The sequence below is a fragment of the Podarcis erhardii genome, assembly GCF_964252035.2.
Source record: "Podarcis erhardii genome assembly, chromosome: 3".
In the NCBI taxonomy this organism is placed as follows: domain Eukaryota; kingdom Metazoa; phylum Chordata; class Lepidosauria; order Squamata; family Lacertidae; genus Podarcis; species Podarcis erhardii.
Window position 1 is genome coordinate 11949083 of NC_138507.1, and position 22210 is coordinate 11971292.

At 46.3% G+C, this 22210-nt stretch overlaps 1 protein-coding gene across 1 annotated transcript in view; it reads right to left on the minus strand.

Annotated features, from left to right (window-relative positions):
• Positions 1-18830: 18830 nt before the first annotated feature.
• The window catches only part of HAO1 (hydroxyacid oxidase 1), a 33308-nt gene continuing 29928 nt past the window's right edge, over positions 18831-22210 (minus strand). The window contains exons 6-8 of the mRNA XM_081855673.1: positions 21004-21162; positions 20336-20405; positions 18831-19198 (exon numbers count right to left, since the gene is read on the minus strand). Of these exons, the coding sequence (XP_081711799.1) occupies positions 19128-19198; positions 20336-20405; positions 21004-21162 (300 nt within the window). The 3' untranslated portion in view covers positions 18831-19127. The remainder of the gene's footprint in view (positions 19199-20335; positions 20406-21003; positions 21163-22210) is intronic.

Here is a 22210-nt window from a genome sequence, read left to right on the forward strand (position 1 = left end):
CAAACCAAAAATTCCTCTGAGGGACCCTGTATTCATTCCCTCAGGATTCATCCCAATCTGATCTGCACTGTTTACTTCAGAGGTTCTATTCATGCTGCCTCATACAGATCCTTTGTTGTTGTTTAGTCGTTTAGTCGTGTCTGACTCTTCGTGACCCCATGGACCAGAGCACGCCAGGCACTTCTGTCTTCCACTGCCTCCCGCAGTTTGGTCAAACTCATGCTGGTAGCTTCGAGAACACTGTCCAACCACCTCTTCCTCTGTTGTCCCCTTCTCCTTGTGCCCTCCATCTTTCCCAACATCAGGGTCTTTTCCAGGGAGTCTTCTCTTCACATGAGGTGGCCAAAGTATTGGAGTCTCAGCTTCAGGATCTTTCCCTCCAGTGAGCACTCAGGGCTGATTTCCTTAAGAATACAGATCCTGTTTTGCCCCAAATCCTTCCAAGGCACCCTTTTCCAGCTTTGGATTCACTTTTTTTCTGAATCCAATGCACACCCACACAACAGAATATGTGCTGTCCAGCTCCCCAAGTTCCCTTAAGGAAAGATGTTTGTTTAATATCCTGCCATTCCCAGATCACAACTACAAACTGTTTTGAAGCAGTATGTGGCAATCCATGTTTGCAATGTATACTTTTGGCCATATCAGTTGCTTCTCCAACACATTCACAGAGGAAAGGACAGAATAAATATTATGAGCCCAGTCTCAAGTCTCTGATAACCTTCAATACCAGACTAAGATGTTTATTCAGTGTGACCCAGAAAGAGGCATGTACCACGCACACTGAATCATCCACACCACTTCCTGGACTACCTGAACCCATCTTATTTCAATAGCCGCTGCATTCCCACTGGGGGTTTTCGAAGGTTGGCAGCTAAAGCCCTGGAGAGAGCAGGGAGGAAAGCATCCCACGGCCTCATCACTTAATTCCAGTCCCAGCCACTTTCCTTGCTGTGCCTTGAACAACTCTGGTGAAGTTCATGAACTTTTCAAACCAGATTTTGAGAGGCTCGGGATAATGCTATTGGCAAAGCCAATAGCAAGTCAAATAATTCAAGGTTCTGAGGGAAGAGCGGAACTTGTTTGGACCCACATCTCCAAATAAAAATGCAAATTATGTGCAAGTGACTGGTGGTGTCACAGAGACTTAATCATAAACTGACCTTGCTGGTTGTCAGCGCTCAGCTATAAAAACAAGCAAACCTTGAAACGTGTGTCATGTTTCAGTGAAGATCTTCTGATTAAACGTTTCTTCATTGAGTGTGCTTCCTGTGGTCAAAATTCAAAGCAGCCTTTACCACAGTAGGGCAACGTGGTGCAACTCATCCAAGAAGACTGCTCCTTAAACAGGGACATGCTTTGAGCTCATGGGGCCATCGTAGGCTGTAGTCAAGCACTATTTGTCAGATCGAGAATGCTTCACATGTGATATTTCCTGTGCCTCAGGGTAGCCCAGAAATAGCAATAAACCCTAATAAATGGGTGTGCTAATAAATAAGAGTTAGACAGGCAGCCTGTCTACATGGTAGACACTCCTTATCTAGACAATGAACTGAAAGCATATGCTGCCAGATCATGTATGCTCTCCCCAAAACATGGGTGGTCCTCCAAGCTGAAACGTCACATTTACCCCATTCCTTCAAGATTACAGTGTGGATTCATTACAGTGTGGAGTCCAGATCTTACATTATGGTCATTTCAAGAGGGGCTTCTCCAAGCCATCTCTCCCAGCCAGCCTGCAGCCAGATGGATCCGTCTGTCTTCTTCCTCCTTCTTCCCAGAACACTCTGCTTAAAACCTCTCTTTTTCTGTCACCTCACACCCATATATCAAGGCAACCTTCGAAATCCCCTCTGCTCACACCTCAGGGCACGGACAGAGGACAATTCTCTTGCATTGCCAATGGCTCTCAATGGCCCTGTATTGTTTCTTCATGGTGGCCAGGTCGTTTTCCATAGGTCGTTTTCCAGAAATTCCTCTGCAGCTTGTATTTCTCCCTTCTGGGATTTAGGGGGATGGCGCTGCCGATCAGAAGGTTGGCAGTTCGAATCTCCGTGACGGGGTGAGCTCCCGTTGCTCGGTCCCAGCTCCTGCCAACCTAGCAGTTTGAAAGCACGTCAAAGTGCAAGTAGATAAATAGTTACCGCTCTGGCGGGAAAGTAAATGGCGTTTCCGTGCACTGCTCTGGTTCGTCAGAAGCGGCTTGGTCATGCTGGCCACATGACCCGGAAGCTGTACGCTGGCTCCCTCGGCCAATAAAGTGAGATGAGCGCTACAACCCCAGAGTCAGCCACGACTGGACCTAATGGTCAGGGGTCCCTTTACCTTTTACCCTTCCAAATCTATAACAATATCTTGCTCAAGTTGACATTAGGTGTTCATTCAGAATATTCCGTAATCATATAATTAGCCCATTCATTGAAACCAGCATGGGAGGTGCTGACATCAAAAGTTAAAAGCGGGCTATATTTTTCTTTTCGATGCATCAATACTTGTAATGTTAACAGGTTTCTCTCACTCCCTCCTGCCCCTTGACGTGGTGGACAGGCAGCTTCTCAACTCCCAGCTCCTTATCACTTTCAAAGGTGACAAAGTACAGTTGTGTTTCCTTCCACCATGGGTTATTTCAGACAAGTGGCCCATTGGGGTGGAAAGAGCGATATCTATAACAAAAGCAACAGAAAGTCTCGACTGTGTGCTGCTCTTGTTGGCTTGTGAAAAATGTCGTTTATTTCTTTAGCAGTCGTAATAGCAGCAGCAGCAGCAGCAGCGCTTCTTACCACTAGAAGCACCATAAATATGTCAGAGTTTGTGTGCATGTACTGTGGTAGCTGCATCATAATCTATTCAGAGTTTCTGACTTGTTTTCCTGGTTTGTTTCAGCCGTTCCCTCTTTAGGGCCTCTTACCTCTCTAGGGCACTCCTGGAGCAGAACCACAGAGGGCTGGGATTGCAACTCTTCCCTCACAGCCCCAGAGATCATAAATCAGCTGCAAAAAAAGGCAACTTTTACTGAAGTGCATGGACATTGCTTTAAAAACAAGAAAACCAAAAAAAAAAAAAAAACACCCTTCTGTCTCGCCCAGTAAGGAAAAGCTGGTTGGCAGAAGGGGTGGGAGAGAAATAGCTCTTCAAAATATTATGTGTTTGTTTAAAAGAAAGAATAGTTTGTGCCAGGAAGCATGTAACAGGTAAGACTTCTGTGGGATTAAACTCCAGGGCTGTGGGTCTCACATTTTCTACAGGGTTTCATTCTCCAAGGGCCAAAACTGCACGTTGCAAAGCAACCCCGCTGCTCAAAAATCTTGATCATTCCACCTTAAGGCTATAGAAATATGGGCAACTGTGTGTCTATATGGGGGGGGGGGCTTGCCAAGTAGAATTGGTTTTGGAGGGGAAATTACTGGAATATTTAGACGCTGCCATGGTGGTGGCTTGTGGGAATATCACCAGCGGTGGAAAAAACTGATTGGGTGCCTGGGGCGGCGTGTGTGCCCTGAGCCCAGGTGCAGGGCCAGTTGCCAGCAGGGTGGGGGGAGCCGGGGCAGAACACTCCGCGGGGCCTCCAAGGAGTCTGCCTGCCTCCTACCATTCAGCCAGGGGAGGCAGTGGGTGGACCGTTTGGAGCAGCGCAGAGCCTGCGGGCACGTAAGCCACCGTGTCACTCCCAGGAGATGTTAGAATTCCTGTTCCATGATTGCAGTCATGGGATCTTTGTCTATCACATGACGGTGTATATTTTGACTCTGCAGAGTGGGTGAGTGCTGCCCGGCGTTTTGTCACCCACCTCAGTGGTGACACCCTCCTTCCTCCGCCCCTGGTTGTCACCTGCTCCTCTCTCCAGTAATAAAGGCATCCTGCCAAAGTACTATACCCCAGCAAATCCAGAATGATCAGTCAGATACCCATGGCCGGCCCAAGATATTTTGGCACCACAAAATGGTGCCTCTCTCCCTGCCAGGGAAGAAGGGGTGAGTGAAGATCTGCAACAAGTGGTGGAATAAACCATCTACACTGAGATCTGCTGCCCCTGTGGATCCTGCTGCCCGAAGCAGGGTCACCTCGCCTTGCCTTATGAGTGGGCCAGCCCTGCAGACATAGCACATCATAATATTGCCTCACAAGTTCTGGAAGTCTATGTCAAAAATGAGACCCTGGGCCATTTTAACCTGCTGTCTTTGACCAAAGGAAAATAGGTCACCTTGTTTTTCTTTCCAAACGTGTCCAGAATCAGTGTTTGGTCACCCTTGGCCTCTCTTTGTCATGTTTGTTTTAGCTAAGGTGGCTTTCAAGCTCGTTTTTACATCCTTAAGGTTGTAAAAGGTTATAATCCCCCCCCAGTCCTCTGTTAGGAGATTTTGAAAACAAATCCAAAGCACAAATCGATTGCCAGCTGTTAAAGACAATGACAGACGCATAACTGGACAGCCTTTGCCTGTTTAGTAAACTGCAGGTGCTACTTTGGCATTCCTAGAAAGCTGCCGTAACATATCTGTTGAAGTTGTTGCACTCCTTTTCCGGCTGGATCATAAAAGAGCCCTGCTGGACCAGTCCAAAGGCACTTCCAGGCCAGCATCCTGCTCTCACAATGGCCAACCAGATTCCCATGGGACACCCACGTGACTCCAAGGACAGCAATTTCCCACCTGATGCTCCCCAGCAACTGGCATTCAGAGGCAAACCGCCTAATGGATGTGCTGCTACAAGCTTTTTTCTACCCCGAGCATCCAAAAGGATTACATTGATTTCCTGCCTCAGCTGAGCAGCTGTTTTTGTTATATTGCAAAGTTGTAAATTTGAGTGATGAGTGAAGATAACTGTCCTGCTCTCCGCATGGCACTGGTGTGGTGGTCTCAGCACACTTGGCTCATTTTTATGTGCAGTGTGTTGAACCGAGAAGTGTAAGGGAAAAGAATCAAAAGTGGTTTTGAAAGTAGGATTCTTTCCTCTGCATCATCTTCCTACCTAGAATGTCAGTGCAATGAAAGGTATACAGAGCAAAGGAATGCCAGCCATGTGCAGTTTGATGGTGCACTTTGCTGTCACATTTGAAAAGTAAGGTAAAGGTAAAGGGACCCCTGACCATTAGGTCCAGCCATGGCCGACTCTGGGGTTGTGACGCTCAACTCGCTTTATTGGCTGAGGGAGCCGGCGTACAGCTTCTGGGTCATGTGGCCAGCATGACTAAGCCGCTTCTGGCGAACCAGAGCAGCGCATGGAAATGCCGTTTACTTTCCTGCCGGAGTGGTACCTATTTATCTACTTGCACTTTGTGCTTTCGAACTGCTAGGTTGGCAGGAGCAGGGACCGAGCAACGGGAGCTCACCCCATCGTAAAGGTAAAAAAGGTAAAGGACCCCCAGATGGTTAATTCCAGTCAAAGGCGACTATGAGGTTGCAGCGCTCATCTCGCTTTCAGACCGAGGGAGCAGGCATTTGTCCACAGACAGCTTTCCGAGTAATGCGGCCAGCATGACTAAACCGCTTCTGGTGCAACAGAACACCGTGATGGAAACCTGAGCACACGGAAATACCATTTACCTTCTCACCACAGCGGTACCTATTCATCTACTTACACTGGTGTGATTTCGAACTGCTAGGTTGGCAGGAGCTGGGACAGAGCAATGGGAGCTAACTCCATCGCACAGACTTGAACTGCCGACCTCATGATCAGCAAGCCCAAGAGGCTCAGTGGTTTAGACCACAGCGCCACTCACATCCCTTTTGAAAAGTAACACCTGATGGACCGCAGGCCCTTTGATGAAATAGCATAACCCAACACAGGTGATAGCTCAGTTGGTTAGAGTGTGGTGATTATAATGCCAAGGTTGCTAGTTTGATCCCCATATGAGACAGCTCCATATTCCTGCATTTCAGGGGGTTGGACAAGATGATCTTCAGGGTCCCTTCCAACTCTACAGATCTATGATTTTCAAGGAGTAGTACTGGGCAGCTTTCAGCATCATCATCTTGAGACAGAGAAAACACTTGTACTCAAGAGTTGGGTGAAGGTAAAATGACTAGGATGGGACACGGGTGGTGCTGTGGGTTAAACCACAGAGCCTAGGACTTGCCGATCAGAAGGTCGGCGGTTCGAATCCCCGTGACAGGATGAGCTCCCGTTGCTCGGTCCCTGCTCCTGCCAACCTAGCAGTTCGAAAGCATTTCAAAGTGCAAGTAAATAAATAGGTACCGCTCCGACGGGAAGGTAAACGGCGTTTCCATGCGCTGCTCTGGTTTGCCAGAAGTGGCTTAGTCATGCTGGCCACATGACCCAGAAGCTGTACACTGGCTCCCTTGGCCAATAAAGCGAGATGAGCGCCGCAACCCAAGAGTCAGGCACGACTGGACCTAAATGGTCAGGGGTCCCTTTCCCTTTACCTAAAATGACTGGGATAGCTCCCCTCTCTCAGATGTGTGAATCTTCTGCCTTGTAGGAGTTCCCCTTTGTCTTTGCTAAAGATTTTCCTTAGATACTTGTAAAGAAAGGAAACATTCCAAAGTCTGCAGTTCTCTCTTTCTCAAGGACATTCAACCCCACAGCATTGCTCCTGGAACTCCTTGCTGCTCGGAGATATGGGGAGAACGTAATATCGTGCCCGTCAACACATAATAAAACATTACATCCACATAAGAGAACCTCATTTTGAAGCAGGGTTTCCCCGTTGGAGCCCACCAAGTGTCCAAGGTTCAAACCAAGTCCAAGGTGCTAATGATCAGAGTTTTGAAAGGAAAGCGGCAGGGAACGAGGTGAGTGTGTGTTGTTTTCCTGCACAGGGTCTCGAGACAAGGTTTTCATTCAGCAGCTACTGTTCATGCACGGAAAGATTTGGTAAAGAAACCCCACGGAGTTCAAAACAACGTTGCCTAACGTGAGCGGCCCCCTCCCCGTTTCCAGTCGCTTTTTTTGCCAGAGATAACAAAACAGTAACCCAGCTGATATTTGCAATAGCTGCAAATTTATGAAGGGAGGCCAAGGCGCTACCCCCTCGCACCCCATCGGCAAAATGGCAGCTCCTGGAGTTCCCCTCACAGCCAAGCAGCACTTTCAGAATCCCCTAAGTGCCCTTGCAAAAGCCTTTCCAGAAAGACCCAGCCAGGTTTGTTAATGCATAAAGCAGAGTTGCTGTCTGCCTAACATTTACCTTGGGATTAAAGGAGAGGGGAGAGGGGACCTTGGACTTTTACTAAGCTTTAAACTCTGTGATGCCTTGACGTAATAGGAAGAAAAGTTGGCAGCTCTAACCTGGGTTTCTTACTGTGGATGTGAAAGCTTCAAGGCTTCCCCTCCTTGAATCAAAAAACAGACCTTTACATGGCATTATTGTACAGAAGAGCAAGTGGTCTGTGTCCCTTAATACTGCTTTCTTAACCACCTGGCGCTGTCAGAAGGAACCACGCTGCACTGGGAAAACACATGAATCACACTTCCTTGAAGCTTGCCTTAAATAATAATTCTTTTTTCTTCTTCTTCTAGTACTCAAGAGACCATAAAACTTCACGGGAAATCACTTCAAGGCACAAAAAGCCACCAGCCCCCCAATTGCAAGAAAGAATAAGACTTCACAAGCCCAGCCGCTGCTTGGCTCTCTCCCGGCGCCAGAGAGGAGCACAGAATAGCTGCTTGGATCAACCCAGACCCAAATACACAGGGCCGACCCAAGACACAGGGCTGCCTGGAGCAAAGGACAACATGGAACCCCCCTTTCCATGTACTGGACTGGTAACAGGATCTTATTTTAACCCTGGCCACAGCATCCTCCTAAGGGTAGCAGGGTAGCTTTGAGAGCGCACAGAAGGCAGCCTGGCACACACAACTCTGTCGTCCAATCAGAAGGAACAGCCATGTTGACTGCCACCGCTGTCCGCTTCTGCATCCACTGCCCGAGGCAGCTGCCTCGCTCTGCCTAATAGTAAGGCCAGCCCTACCAATGAACCACAGGCAAATGGTCAGGGGCACTAAAGGAAGGAAATAGTTGGTGGTCGCTTTAAAAAGCAAGCCAAGCTGCATAATGCAAAGGTGCTCACTACTAACCAACATTAGCTGGCTGATCACAATCGCCAATCATAAATATGGCAATCGGACTGAGCCAACTCAATTCTTTTTTATATATAAATATTTAATTAAGTTTTCACATAATGCATCTTTTAAAAATAATAATAATCATATGTTACCATTCTTATTTTTCTGGGACTTCCCATATCGCTCAGTAATCCGTGATATCTCCACTCTTTGAACTGAGCAAACTCATTCTTTCTGTCTGCTTTCTAGGAACAGCTCAGTTGGTGGAGCATGAGACTCTCAATCCCAGGCTTGTGGGTTCAAGGCCCGCCTAGGGCAAAAGATTCCAGCACTGATGACCCTGGTGGTGCCTTTCAAGTCTATGATTCTAACTATACCCCAGTGTTCTTGTCTGTCGTCATGGCAGGAAGGAAAAGCAAGTAGATCTCAGCTGCAACACTAGTCAAGAGCTCCAGTCTCCCAAAACCCAATGGGTCTCAGGAACTGGCAGGACACCAAGGAAGGGGGAAAAGATCCCAGCGAGGGGTGTAGCTATGATTGGTACACACTGGGACAACCTGAAGATGGGGAAGGGGAGGTCGGGGATTTAGGAGGTACTCACGGGATATCAGAGGATGTTGCACACCACCAGAACCAGAGGTGTCCCTGTCTCTGTGGGCATGGTGGGAGCCAGTGTGGTGTAGTGGTTAAGAGCGGTAGTCTCGTAATCTGGGGAACCAGATTCACTTCCCCGCTCCTCCACATGCAGCTGCTGGGTGACCTTGGGCCAGTCACACTTCTTTGAAGTCTCTCAGCCCCACTCACCTCACAGAATGTTTGTTGTGGGGGAGGAAGGGAAAGGAGAATGTTAGCCACTTTGAGACTCCTTCGGGTAGTGATAAAGCGGGATATCAAATCCAAACTCCTCTTCTTCTCTGAAGTGCTGGGAACAGTGGAAAATGCACTCTAGGAGACTGAGGAAGGCAAGGGAAGACAGCCCAGCTCACTAGTGGACCAGGAAGAGATCATGGGACTTGTTAGGTCTGGGAGGGGGCCTGTGGTCACTCAGCTGGTGAAGATCACACATTTGTTAAGTGGAGAGACACAGCTGTTCAGCTGGAACAAGCTCAGGTGCATCAATCAAGATTGAGATGGATAAAAGGGAAGCAAGGCAGAGACTCTGTCTGCTTAACCTTAGCTCAGTTGGTGAGAGTGCAAGTGAAAACGCCAAGGTTGCAAGTTCAAACCCCAGCAGTAATACCTCAAAACATGCAGCAAAGAAAAGCATGGGAATATAGTATGTAAAACCTTTAAAATGTGCCCTTCCAGTGAGTCCCAAAATGTCCCCTTTTAAAAGCTCTTTCCAAGCTATCCCACTCCCCTAGCGTATTGATAGACCCACACAAACGGTTTCCTTACAAAACTCTCAATACACAAAACTCTTTCCTACACAGCAGTCAGAAAAGATGCACAGGCAGTCAAAACATTGGTTAGTTACGAAATATAAGTGCTTTTAAACTATTGGTAGGGAAAAAACACTTGTTTCAGACTCCTTTCTGGTCTGAAACAAAAAGAGGTTGGTTAAAGCATGTGCTCAGAGCTCCTTGCATACTGAATTCCACATGGAGAGAAAGAGACCTAACAAAGGCTCGGTGACCCATTTCCTCTCAAGGTGGGAAGTGATGTCACAGGCTAAGCCTGGCAGGACAGCTTTCTCTATGGTTTAACCCCTTCCCACACTAATTAGACATGCTAGGGTTATATGAGGCTGGAACCCTACATGTACTTGGGGGAGGGGTCACAAAGAGCCACAAAAAATGTGTGGATGTCTTGTTTTTAATTACAGTTTGGGCAACAAATGCAACATGTAGAACATTCAAGCTCTGAGTTGGAGACATTCTCAACGGACGTATAGCTATCATACAGCTTAACCAGATTACGCCAACCCAGGAAGTGCCCACAGTTCAACTAGCTTTCTAAGAGTATTCTAGGAAGCCAACTTTTGCATGATGCCCTATGATGAAGAGAGTGTTTACAAATGGGCTTCCATGTTGCCTGACGCCAGAGTTCCACATGAAAAGGAGCTCTATTAAGAGAGCAGGACCCTTAGGATGAGGTGGAGAGTACAATCATGACTTCAGAAGCCAGCTTTCCCCGTGCTCCCAGTATTTGATTTCAGGCTGAAAGCCATTCGACGAAGCCAAAACAAGCACAGCCAGTCCTGCCTCCTTCCCCAAAAGTTTGCTTCATCTTGGAGTCTCTTGCATTTCCAACAGGACCAGGAAAAAAAAGCCACACTGCTTCATTTATCAAAAAGGAATTACTCAAGCCCCAGTTTATTAATGTTCAGTAGTTCTCAGTTAGACAGACAAGTTGCACACATAAGCGGCATTTTTTTTTTTTTAAAGCCCTTCTGGTGTTATGGAAATGGTAACATTAAATAGTACTTTGCAACAGAGTTTTTCTGTTTAGGTTGGCTTCGGGAGTCAAAAAAAAAGAAAAGAGCTCAGTGCTAAAGGGGTAAGGTGAAGGTCAACAAAAGCTTGATGGGGCTGGGATGTTCATCGTGCAGAGGACAGGAAACCCTTTGACTAAAGACTCCTCATGGCCTGTGTCCCTCATATCACAAATATTCTGGAAAAGTGCATTCAGCATAAAGATGGATTTCAGCTAGCTCAAGGAGCTGCTGTCTGTTGGCAAGAGCCACCTCCATTCACCCAAGTACTGCAATTAGGTACCTCAACAAGATGTGGCAAACCTGTGGTCTCTGGGGTACATCAGACCCACCAAACGATTGGCAGTGGCAGTGTTAGGAACTCAGATATATAAGCCAGGCATCATCATCATCTTCATCATCATCATCATCATCATCATCATCATCATTTATTATTTATACCCCACCCATCTGGCTGAGTTTCCCCAGCCACTCTGGGCGGCTCCCAATCAAGTGTTAAAAACAGTACAGCGTTACATATTAAAAACTTCCCTGAACAGGGCTGCCTTCAGATGTCTTCTGAATGTCAGGTAGTTTTTTGTCTCTTTGACATCGAATGGGAGGGCGTTCCACAGGGCGGGCGCCACTACCGAGAAGGCCCTCTGTCTGGTTCCCTGTAGCCTCACTTCTCGCAATGAGGAAACCAGCAGAAGGCCCTCAGCGCTGGATCTCAGTGTCTGGACTGAACGATGGGGGTGGAGGCGCTCCTTCAGGTATACAGGACCGAGGCCGTTTAGGGCTTTAAAGGTCAGCACCAACACTTTGAATTGTGCTCGGAAACATACTGGGAGCCAATGCAGATCTCTCAGAACCGGTGTTATGTGGTCCCGGCGGCCACTCCCAGTCACCAGTCTAGCTGCCGCATTCTGGATTAATTGCAGTTTCCGAGTCACTTTCAAAGGTAGCCCCACGTAGAGCGCATGGCAGTAGTTCAAGCGGGAGATAACTAGAGCATGCACCACTCTGGCGAGACAGTTAGTGGGCAGGTAGGGTCTTAGCCTGCATACCAGGTGGAGCTTATAAACAGCTGCCCTGGACACAGATTTGACCTGCGCCTCCATGGACATCTGTGAGTCCAAAATGACTCCCAGGCTGCACACCTGGTCCTTCAGGGGCACAGTTACCCCATTCAGGACCAGGGAATCCTAATCCACCTAATGGCTCCCTATACCAGGGTTACAGTCGCCAAAACGGAATGTCTAGTTGCCATTTTGGGGCAAGACAGCTCAAAAGTTGTATTTTTCAAAAAATAATAATTGGTCCCTGAAATTTGTTCTGATCGCGCTGATAAAATATAATGGATAGAATCCTACAGGTGTGTGTTGTTAGTGTGTAGAAACAGTCAAGATCCCCAGCCAAGCATCTCCAGATGGTTGTGCCTAGTGCCTGGTGAATTTCAAACATCGCACTGACAAAATTTGCTGACAGCATCAAACATGGTTCCAAACGTATTGCTGTGTGTGATCATTACATGTTGAGTAGGGAAATGCCATTATCTTCTGTGCCTTCAAAACAATGTGTTTTTATGTATACCATAAATGTATTGGCCTTTTGGGGTTTATTGCCACAGCATTGTACAATGGTACCTTGGTACTCAAACGCCTTGGTACTCAAACGCCTTGGTACTCAAACGCCTTGGTTCCCAAACACTGAAAACCCGGAAGTGTTCCGGTTTTTGAAAGTTTTTCAGAAGCCGAACGTCCGATATGGCTGTTGGCTATTGTTTCTGGGGCACCTGCACCAATCAGAAGCTGCGCCTTGGTTTTCGAACATTACGGAAGTCAAACGGACTTCCGGAATGGATTAAGTTTGGCGCTTTTGTTTTTGCTATTTATTTTGCGTTTTTGTTCTTGAGGATTTTTTCGGTTCATTTGTTTTTGTGACTGTGTGGAACCCAGTTCAGCTACTGATTGATTGTGTGACTGAGGAAATGTATAAAAGCCCCCATCCAAACAATTACTATCATCAGTGCAGGTAAGGAAAAAATATTAATTTAAATTTTTATCATCTACAATACTGTCTTATTTATTTTACATTGCAGTACACTGATTATTGCTTTCATTTTATGGATCAATGGTCTCACTAGATAGTAAAATTCATGTTAAATTGCTGTTAAATTCATGTTAAATTGCTGTTCTAGGGGTTGTTTTTAAAAGTCTGGAACGGATAAATCCATTTTGCATTACTTTCTATGGGAAAGCTCGCCTTGGTTTTGAAACACTTTGGTTTTGGAACGGACTTCCGGAATGGATTAAGTTTGAGAACCAAGGTACCACTGTATACTAAGCACCTTCCATCTTGTCCTTTGGATTATTTTCCTATCCAGAGAATTCTACACACATCCTTGTTAGATATTTGCCATTATTTGTTGGATATACCAAGAAAAAAACACACCAAGAACTCAAGCCATTTGTTGGATGGCTATTAATCTGGAGCAACCTGTAACCTTAACGTACAAATCTGTTGGTGGGGTTTCAGCTTAAACAACCCCATTAAAAACAGATGCTCACATTGATGCTGTAAAGTCTGAGGGCCTGAAAAAAACGTTTGAAGGAACACTGATCTCAGACTCAGCACCCTGGGACACAGGAATGGGAATCGCACCCCCAAACCCTTTCACTCCAATCACAATCATAACCAAATTAGCCTGTCAGTGTGCAAGTTAGAAGTCAGAGGAGCACTGCTCCAAACTTCTGGGATATTCCGCCCAATGATGATGACCTATAAGCTGTTGCAGAACTTTGTGATTTCCACTTAATTATCAGAGTGTTTAACTGGCCCAAGTTAGTAAACACTTTTTAAGAATCCCCATTAACCTTCACCTTGGTTATCAGTCAGAGCAGCTGTTCTTAATGCAGAGGGGCTCAAAATCATAGAAAAGCAATCAACTCTGGGCTTTAACCAGGCTTCCTCAACCCTCTAGATGTTTTTGGCCTACAACTCCCATGATCCCTAGCTAGCAGGACCAGTGGTCAGAGATGCTGGGAATTGTAGTCTCAAAACATCTGGAGGGCCGAGGTTGAGGAAGTCTGGCTCAAAGAAACATAGAACAACAAACCTATAAGCTCATATAAGCGATAATTCTCAAATGGTTCACATCGGGCACATGTTAATTCTCTCTCCATCTGCTGCTCAGCCAGAACGTGGCAACCTTTCTCAAGCTGGATTGGACTAAGTGCTAGAAATCCCCTTGGCAAAATTTTGGAATGAGACCCCCTAGCACATAAACACATGGCTTCGCTGTCCAATCTCTGAATTTATATTATCAAAAATAAACACTTTCTGATGTTTTCTGTAACTGACATGCAACGGATTCCACATTGCAGCAAATACGATAAGTGCAGTAAACAATAGAAATTACACTTCATTACACACGGAGAAACATTTGCTTAGCCTTCGTGCATACAAAATCCGGTTGCCATGCAACTCTCAGCATCCCACAGTAAATAAAGCGTGGAATTTTACAAACCAAGACAAGCATCAGGCTGTATCAACCCTCTCAAATCATGCCGCAGCTTGACTTCTTTCTATTCCATCATCATTTAGCATCAATGACTTCTTAAAACTGTTGGAGAAAAAAGCTATTTAACTACTACAACACCCTCTGGTGGGAAGGAGATGTTCAAGTCAAGGATTAACCTCAAAGAGCATTTTTACACTCTGGGGGCTAAACTGCAGTTGGCAAGTTCAGTGAAAGGTTGTAAATGCATTAACTGATTCTACGGTCTTGTCGTTCACTGAGGGCACTTCAGAGTGGCATGTTTATTGAGCATCCGTCTTGATTTGTTTGCACGGAGATTAAAAGGCACCGGCTATTTAATAAGTATCCATCTTGTTTTGTTTGTGGGGAGGTTAGTGCTCTAGAGAAATGGGATCCACTGAGGGATTTGCAGCCATACTTTGAGGATGAGAAGGGATTGGAAACTCACCTTGAGAAAAGTTGCAATGGGCCCAAAAGGCGTGGCGACTGCTGCACTGGATCAATGCTCAGCGGGCAAAAAAAACTGGACATAGCGTAAAAAGATGCTCACATCATCTGCCAGGCGGAGATGAAGGGGGCAGATGAAAAAAGCATCTGCAAAGAGTGAGACTTGTCTGCCTGGGAAGCAAAACTTGCATTGGAAAGGATGATAAAGCGAGTAAGTTATGAAATGTCTAGGATGCAGAAGGCACATCTCCCATGAAAGCAGTTGGCATCTGCCTCTGCTTCAGGCTGAGTGGTGCTGTGGGATTTCAGGTGGGCAAGTCTCTGTCGTTCAGGCAGTGGCGAAAGGATGCTTGTGGCTCTCCTTCAGGCAGGCAGCATCGGCATGAATGAGATTAATTTCTCAAAGCTAACCACCGACCACTGGGGTTTCCGGAACACCTTTCTCCACTTCCCTAGCTAAGGACAATGTAATCTTGGCCTTCCGTGTGAAAGGACACAACAGAAACGGCAGTTTTAAATCAGACTGGGAGAGCCTCAGAGAGGACTGAGTTTTGGGGCTCTGTAAGCTAACACCAGGGACGCGGGTGGCGCTGTGGGTAAAAGCCTCAGCGCCTAGGGCTTGCCGATCGAGAGGTCGGCGGTTCGAATCCCCGCGGCGGGGTGCGCTCCCGCTGCTCGGTCCCAGCGCCTGCCAACCTAGCAGTTCGAAAGCACCCCCGGGTGCAAGTAGATAAATAGGGACTGCTTACTGGCGGGAAGGTAAACGGCGTTTCCGTGTGCTGCGCTGGCTCGCCAGATGCAGCTTGTCACGCTGGCCATGTGACCCGGAAGTGTCTCCGGACAGCGCTGGCTCCCAGCCTATAGAGTGAGATGGGCGCACCAACCCCAGAGTCTGTCAAGACTGGCCCATACGGGCAGGGGTACCTTTACCTTTACCTTTAAGCCAGGGGTCTGCAACCTTTAAGACAAAAAGAGCCACTTGGACCCGTTTCCGAAGGAAAAAAAACTGGGAGCCGCAAAACTCGTCATTATAAAAATAACTTTTTTTGTCACTTTTTTATTATTTCTTTGTTTGACCCCTCAGAATTACTCCTCCTCATAGAAATAAACGTTAAATTAACAAGTTACCTTTTTTGTGTCTGTGTGTGTGTGTGTTCTTCACTCCCCTTCAAAACAGTGACCAGCGTACATGCCCCTTACAATGTAGTGGGCAGGCGGGCGGGAAGGTGACGTCGGGACGGTGCGTGACTAACGCACGCACCGCCCCCATGCGACGTCACAGCCAGTACAGCGCCCGCCACAGTGGGGAGTGTCGGGGCGCACAATGCGCCTCCTCCCCTCGCTAGTATCCGCCCTGGAGCCGCGGCAAAGGTGTAAAAGAGCCACATGCGGCTCCGGAGCCGCGGGTTGCAGACCCCTGCTTTAAGCTAACACCATCTAAGCATAGATGGGAAACTGATGTGGAGCAATGGGTTTCGCTATTGATGCATTTTGGCTGTGTGACTCCATCCATGCCCAACTCGTACATTTGTAAATAACATTTGCAAATGTTGCAAAGCATCTTTAAACCCCAGTACAGTGGTACCTCAGGTTACATACGCTTCAGGTTACAGACTCCGCTAACCCAGAAATAGTGCTTCAGGTTAAGAACTTTGCTTCAGGATGAGAACAGAAATTGTGCTCCGGCGGCGCGGCAGCAGCAGGAGGCCCCATTAGCTAAAGTGGTGCTTCAGGTTAAGAACAGTTTCAGGTTAAGTACGGACCTCCAGAATGAATTAGGTACTTAACCTGAGGTACCACTGTAATACCTTCTTCCAAAGGAAACCAAACTTGATAAGGCTTCAGACTTTAAAAAGAATTATTATACTCTTGTTTCAACAACAAGCACTTTAGTTTGCACCGTTTAGAGCAGAAGTGAATAATATCAGAGAGTGTTAAGGCACCTCTTACATTTTGGCTAAAGAATCTGGAAAACCATAGACGCCAATGTTATATTACTGCCAACAATCCGCTAACATCTTCCAGGATACTTGGTTTGACAAATGCTTGGTTCTCATCGATACAATAAGCCTGTGTTTGCGGCTCTGCCTTTTCAGACTGTGGGGGCTCATATGATCCTTCACACACACACACACACACACACACACACACACACACACACACAAAACTAGGTTAGAATTCTCCTTTCCTCTGACAGCTAGTTTTCTATCTAGTGGGGCTTGGGGTGTGGGGGTGAAGAGCATTCAGTCATTTAAGTCCTCACCTGCCGCATGAAGTGGAAGAACCCACATACTGGTTGACTACCTCAGTGAGAACCAAGTCAACATTAGTGCACAAGTGACCTGCCCTGAGCTTATGTATTTTTTATTTTTTAAAAAAGAATTTTTAAAAAATCAGTGGCTAAACTACTGAGATTCTAATGATAGGGTTGGCAGCCATCACTTATCTGGGAAGCATGAAGCAGTCTGACCCCTTCTCTCTCCCACAGCTCTTTCCATACGGCCAGGTTCCCGGAACCTTTTTTATGACAGAAACATTACAGAACTCCCAACTGGAGAGAAAGTGGTAAGGAACTTCCTAATGGAAGGTAGAGCAGGGAACACAGTACAGTGGTACCTTGGTTCCCAAACGGTTTGGCTCCCGAATGCCGCAAAGCCGGAAGTAAGTGTTCTGGTTTGCAAATGTTTTTTGGAAGACGAATGTTCGTTTCAGCTGTTGGCATTGTTTCCGGGGCCAATCAGCCAATCAGAAGCCTTGGTTTGTGAACGTTTTGGAAGTCAAACAGACTTCCAGAACGGATTGAGTTCGGGCACCAAGGTACCACTGTATTGCTAAGAAATAAGACCTAGCCATGGTGGGTTTTCCAGCGCTCTCATTTTTCAGCAAATCCTTTATGATGGACAACTATTTGTCTAGTCATCTCTTGAGATGGGCTCTTCCATGTTGAAAGTCCCAGTCAATAGCTACCAAGTGTACTCTCAGACCACCCTTGTGTTGTGGGACGGATTAAAGCATATACCAGAACTTCAGGGTGATGGGAAGGCCATAGCTTTGTGCTGGAGCATCTGCACATGGAAGGTTCTAGTTTCAGACCCCAGCATCTCCAGGTAGAGAAACCAGCCTGAAACCCTGAAGATCAGTTGCCAGTCGGTGCTAGGTGGACCAGTGGCTTGACTCTGTAAAAAGAAGTTTTCTATGTTCCTGATTAAAGTGGGTGAAACGGCTCTCTCTTTGTCCTTCCAGATGTTGTTGAACCACTCAAGCCAAAAGTTTTTAGGTGTGGACATAATTCTCTTTTGCTTTCCGCTCCATCCAAACAAAAGGCATTATTATAGTTCAAAGATACATCCCATCAGTGGTGTGCAGTCAGTGGACTAGTCCCCAGAAGGGTCCAAGAGCCCTCCTGCCACCTTCCCAAAACCTGTTTCCTTTGGGAAGGAGGCAATAGGGTTTCAGCATCCTGACAGAGGCCTGGCACCTCCTTCCCAAAGTCTGGGAAGCTTCTGTCCAGCTTAGGAGGGAGATGCGATGCTCACACACGCAATGTCAGCGCCCCAACCCCAACTGACCTCACAAGATGGCACCTCTGGCCCTAACAGTCCCCCTATGGAAAATTTCACTGCACACCTCTGCATTCCATCCAGGAAGATGCAGAATACAGTGGTACCTCGGGTTACATACGCTTCAGGTTACATACGCTTCAGGTTACAGACTCCGCTAACCCAGAAATAGTGCTTCAGGTTAAGAACTTTGCTTCAGGATGAGAACAGAAATCGTGCTGCAGTGGCAGCAGGAGGCCCCATTAGCTAAAGTGGTGCTTCAGGTTAAGAACAGTTTCAGGTTAAGTACGGACCTCCGGAACAAATTAAGTACTTAACCCGAGATACCACTGTAGGCCCATGAGAAGTGTGGCCTGGGCTAAGACCTGAGGGTTTGAAAAAGAGGCCTGGACCACCGCCACCGCCTGGGCCTGAGTTTCTTCTCCCCTGATATAACTAGTTTTCAGTGTAGCTAGGTGTGTACCATGTAAAAAGGCCTTTCCAGACCTCCATTTCCCCAGGTCTTCAGCTTGCCAACCTCTGGGAAACCCATATTGCCTTCCTGTATTCATAGCTGCCAAGGGTAGAGTTAATTCAGGTTGCTATGTTTAGAGCCCAGCTTGGGTAGGATTAGATAGTTAAAAGCAATGGCAAAGAGGTATCTTTCAGCCTTCACACTGGAACCGTTCTTTTCATCGAGTGCACCCTCCAAACATCTGCTTAGCGTTTTAGCAGCTCAGCCGCTCCCAGTCATGCGAGCCAACAACTTCAAAGCAACACCACTAATATCTGTGCAACTGCAGTTCAGCAGTTCCCATCAGAAAACGTGCAACTTTGGTAATTAATGATGTATTTAGATCAGCCCATCTAAGAACAATGCTGGCTCTTATTTGGGCAATAAGTACTCACGTTTCATTGCAAATGACTGAACACTGATAATAATAAAAAGGATATAAACTTATCTATCAAGGTATTGCCAATATTTTCCAATACTGTACTTTAGGCATTAAAATGATGCCTTGATATATTTGATATATATATTTGTGGAAGATTAGGCCTGTTAATCCAGCCTAAACCTGTTCTGGAGGCATAAATTCACTTTGCAGTTTGCTGTCAACTAATTTGTAACCAACTGGACAAGTTACAGTGGCGGCAGCAAACACGGCTAGATCTTGGAGGCAGCCCATGGGTCTCTTTGCACCAATGTTCTGTCTATTGCTTCCACATTCTGACAACCTAGAAGGGAGAAAAAGGAAAGAGCAGGGGAGATAAAAGCAATTTATAGTCTGAATTATTTTCTGTTCCCAGTGACTGCTCCAGTAATTTTACCTGGGGGACGGGTCTTCTCCTATACTTGTTCAATCATATCAGCATCAGGACATGTTTTGAAAGACCCCACCACCTTCTGGAGCTGAGATGGGTGGTGACCACTAACAAGGTCTCTGGACGCCCCTCTCAAAGTAGTCCATTTGTCATAATCACATCATAGAATCATAGAATCATAGAGTTGGAAGAGATCACAAGGGCCATCGAGTCCAACCCCCTGCCAAGCAGGAAACACCATCAGAGCACTCCTGACATATGGCTGTCAAGCCCCTGCTTAAAGACCTCCAAAGAAGGAGACTCCACCACACTCCTTGGCAGCAAATTCCACTGTCAAACAGCTCTTACTGTCAGGAAGTTCTTCCTAATGTTTAGGTGGAATCTTTTTTCTTGTAGTTTAGAACCATTGCTCCATGTCCGCTTCTCTGGAGCAGCAGAAAACAACCTTTCTCCCTCCTCTATGTGACATCCTTGAACATGGCTATCATATCACCCCTTAACCTCCTCTTCTCCAGGCTAAACATGCCCAGCTCCCTTAGCCGTTCCTCATAAGGCATCGTTTCCAGGCCTTTGACCATTTTGGTTGCCCTCCTCTGGACACGTTCCAGTTTGTCAGTGTCCTTCTTGAACTGTGGTGCCCAGAACTGGACACAGTACTCCAGGTGAGGTCTGACCAGAGCAGAATACAGTGGCACTATTACTTCCCTTGATCTAGATGCAATACTCCTATTGATGCAGCCCGGAATTGCATTGGCTTTTTTAGCTGCCAAGCAAAACATCAAACTTCCAAGTGGCAAGAAAAGAACTCATTTTTCCATGCTGCCTCCAGTGATATTGACACCAATGGGAGATTCCCACCCACAAGGCAAATACCACCTTCAGAGGAGGCACTGCCCTCAGGAGCACAGCATGGGCAGAAAGAGTTAAGCTCTCCATCCATGCTTATTTGCCATCTCGATAATTTATCAACCCAATCCCATGTGCTTTAGAATGTGATTTAAAGGTACAGTGTAGACACAGCCAATAATTCCAATATATTTTGCATCTTACCAGAAAGTGCCATTGCCAACTGGAACTCTTCTTTCAATATCTTAAGAACTTCCTTCACACCTTCTTCACCCTAATTAAGTTAAGCATATCACATAAACATAGATTATGAGGTTTCAGCTTTAAGTCAGGCAATGTCCTCAAGTGTGGTGGCAAAAATATTGGTTTGTTCAGTAAAACAAATCCTGCCACTTGGCTGCTACCGTGAGATATAGCATGAGTTCTGCTATAATTACAATGCTTTGTCCCCTATAGTTTAAGATGGCTAGACCGGTCGTATGCTAAAACAAACAAACCATGAATGAATGCTGAAAAACAGACACTGGACAGCAAAGAATTCCACCCCAAAATTGGAACTAAGCTTTGTCTGTCTTCAATTTAAAAGGTGGGGAAGAGAGAGAGATCTGGATCAAAGAATTCCATCCATTAGTCAAAAAGCAGAAAAGTCTTTGCATAAAATAGAACATTTGTATCAGTGTTTGGAAAGGAGATTTATAGCTATTTTAACCTACACAATATACAAGTCTTGAAAATCCAATGCATCCTGCCAACAGGACTTATAAGCCGAATCCCTCCCTATGAGTCCGACTCAGTAATTAATGTGGAATCTGCTTTCCCAGTAAACTAGCAGAAGCTACAGAACAGGCATTCATACTACTGCTTTAAATCACCTTATAGGCGAGTCCCCAGATTACAGGCCGTCCTACGAACACAGCTCGGGCTCCAAGGGCGAGGGCCTTGAGGACATCTGTGCCTTTCCTTACTCCACCATCTAGGAACACCTCCACTTTTCCTCCCACGGCCTCAATGATCTCAGGCAGGACCTCAACCTGCAAAGGAAAGGGGGACAGGGGGTGGGAACAGCCTCTGAACACTCTCAAACTACCAGGGCCCAACGTTTTTTTGTTTTTATCAAGCCGCCATTTGTATTTCCATGTGTGAGAATGTAAGTTTGGCAAGTGCAAATGTTAATTAAAAAACTAATGATCCAAAGTGAGGACAGGGAACTTAAGGTCCTCCAGATTTTGCCTGAATACGGCTCCCATCAATCTTCACCATTGCTGGCTTGGGACTGATGGGAGTTGGAGAGCAACAACATCTGAAAGGCCCCAGGTTCCCCATCCCTGATTTGAAACATCAACACCTGGTGCCAAAGAGACCCTGTTGTGACAGAAAGCACTTGTGCACATACTCTGGGATATCACTGATCCTATATTGCACACTGCTCTGGAAGGTCCACTGCCACCAGCACTTAGGAGCAGCTTTCTGGAAGTCCAATGTGTTAGTTTGCATTTCTTAGTGCATAAAGTATTGATTAATTCAAGAGGGTTCTGGAAGCTTTCTTGTGTGAAAGAAGCAAGCAGAAGGTTCATGATGTTTGGGTTATTCCTTCAGAGAAGCTGAGTACAGCTGGTTTAAACTGGTTCTCTTATCTCTTCTGACAAGGTCATGCTGACTATAAAAGTAGGGCCAGAAGGAGCCTGGGTTTCACTTTCTCTTTCTATCACTTTTCCTTCTGGTGTGGTGTTCTGTACATAGCATGCTTAGTGTAAAGGTTTAGACTTATCATAAGTTATTGTACGTTTAAGTGAAGTTTGCTGCAACTAGATTTCTTATGGACAGTGCCAATCCTGAATGTATTGGATTTGTGATCATGATGTTCATTTGGCTTCAGCAACAGTAAAGTTCTGCTTGATGAAATACAATCACTCCTTGTCTATTTTTGGGGAATCCTGCAACGTGTTTAAGTTTTCACTCTGCTAACTATACGTTGGAGTTCAGCTCTGGATCAATACTGAGTAGAATTTCAATGACACAATGGCACTGCAGGGAGGAAGGAGTAGAACAGTTCTAGTGCATGCATCCCTTTGAGTTGTA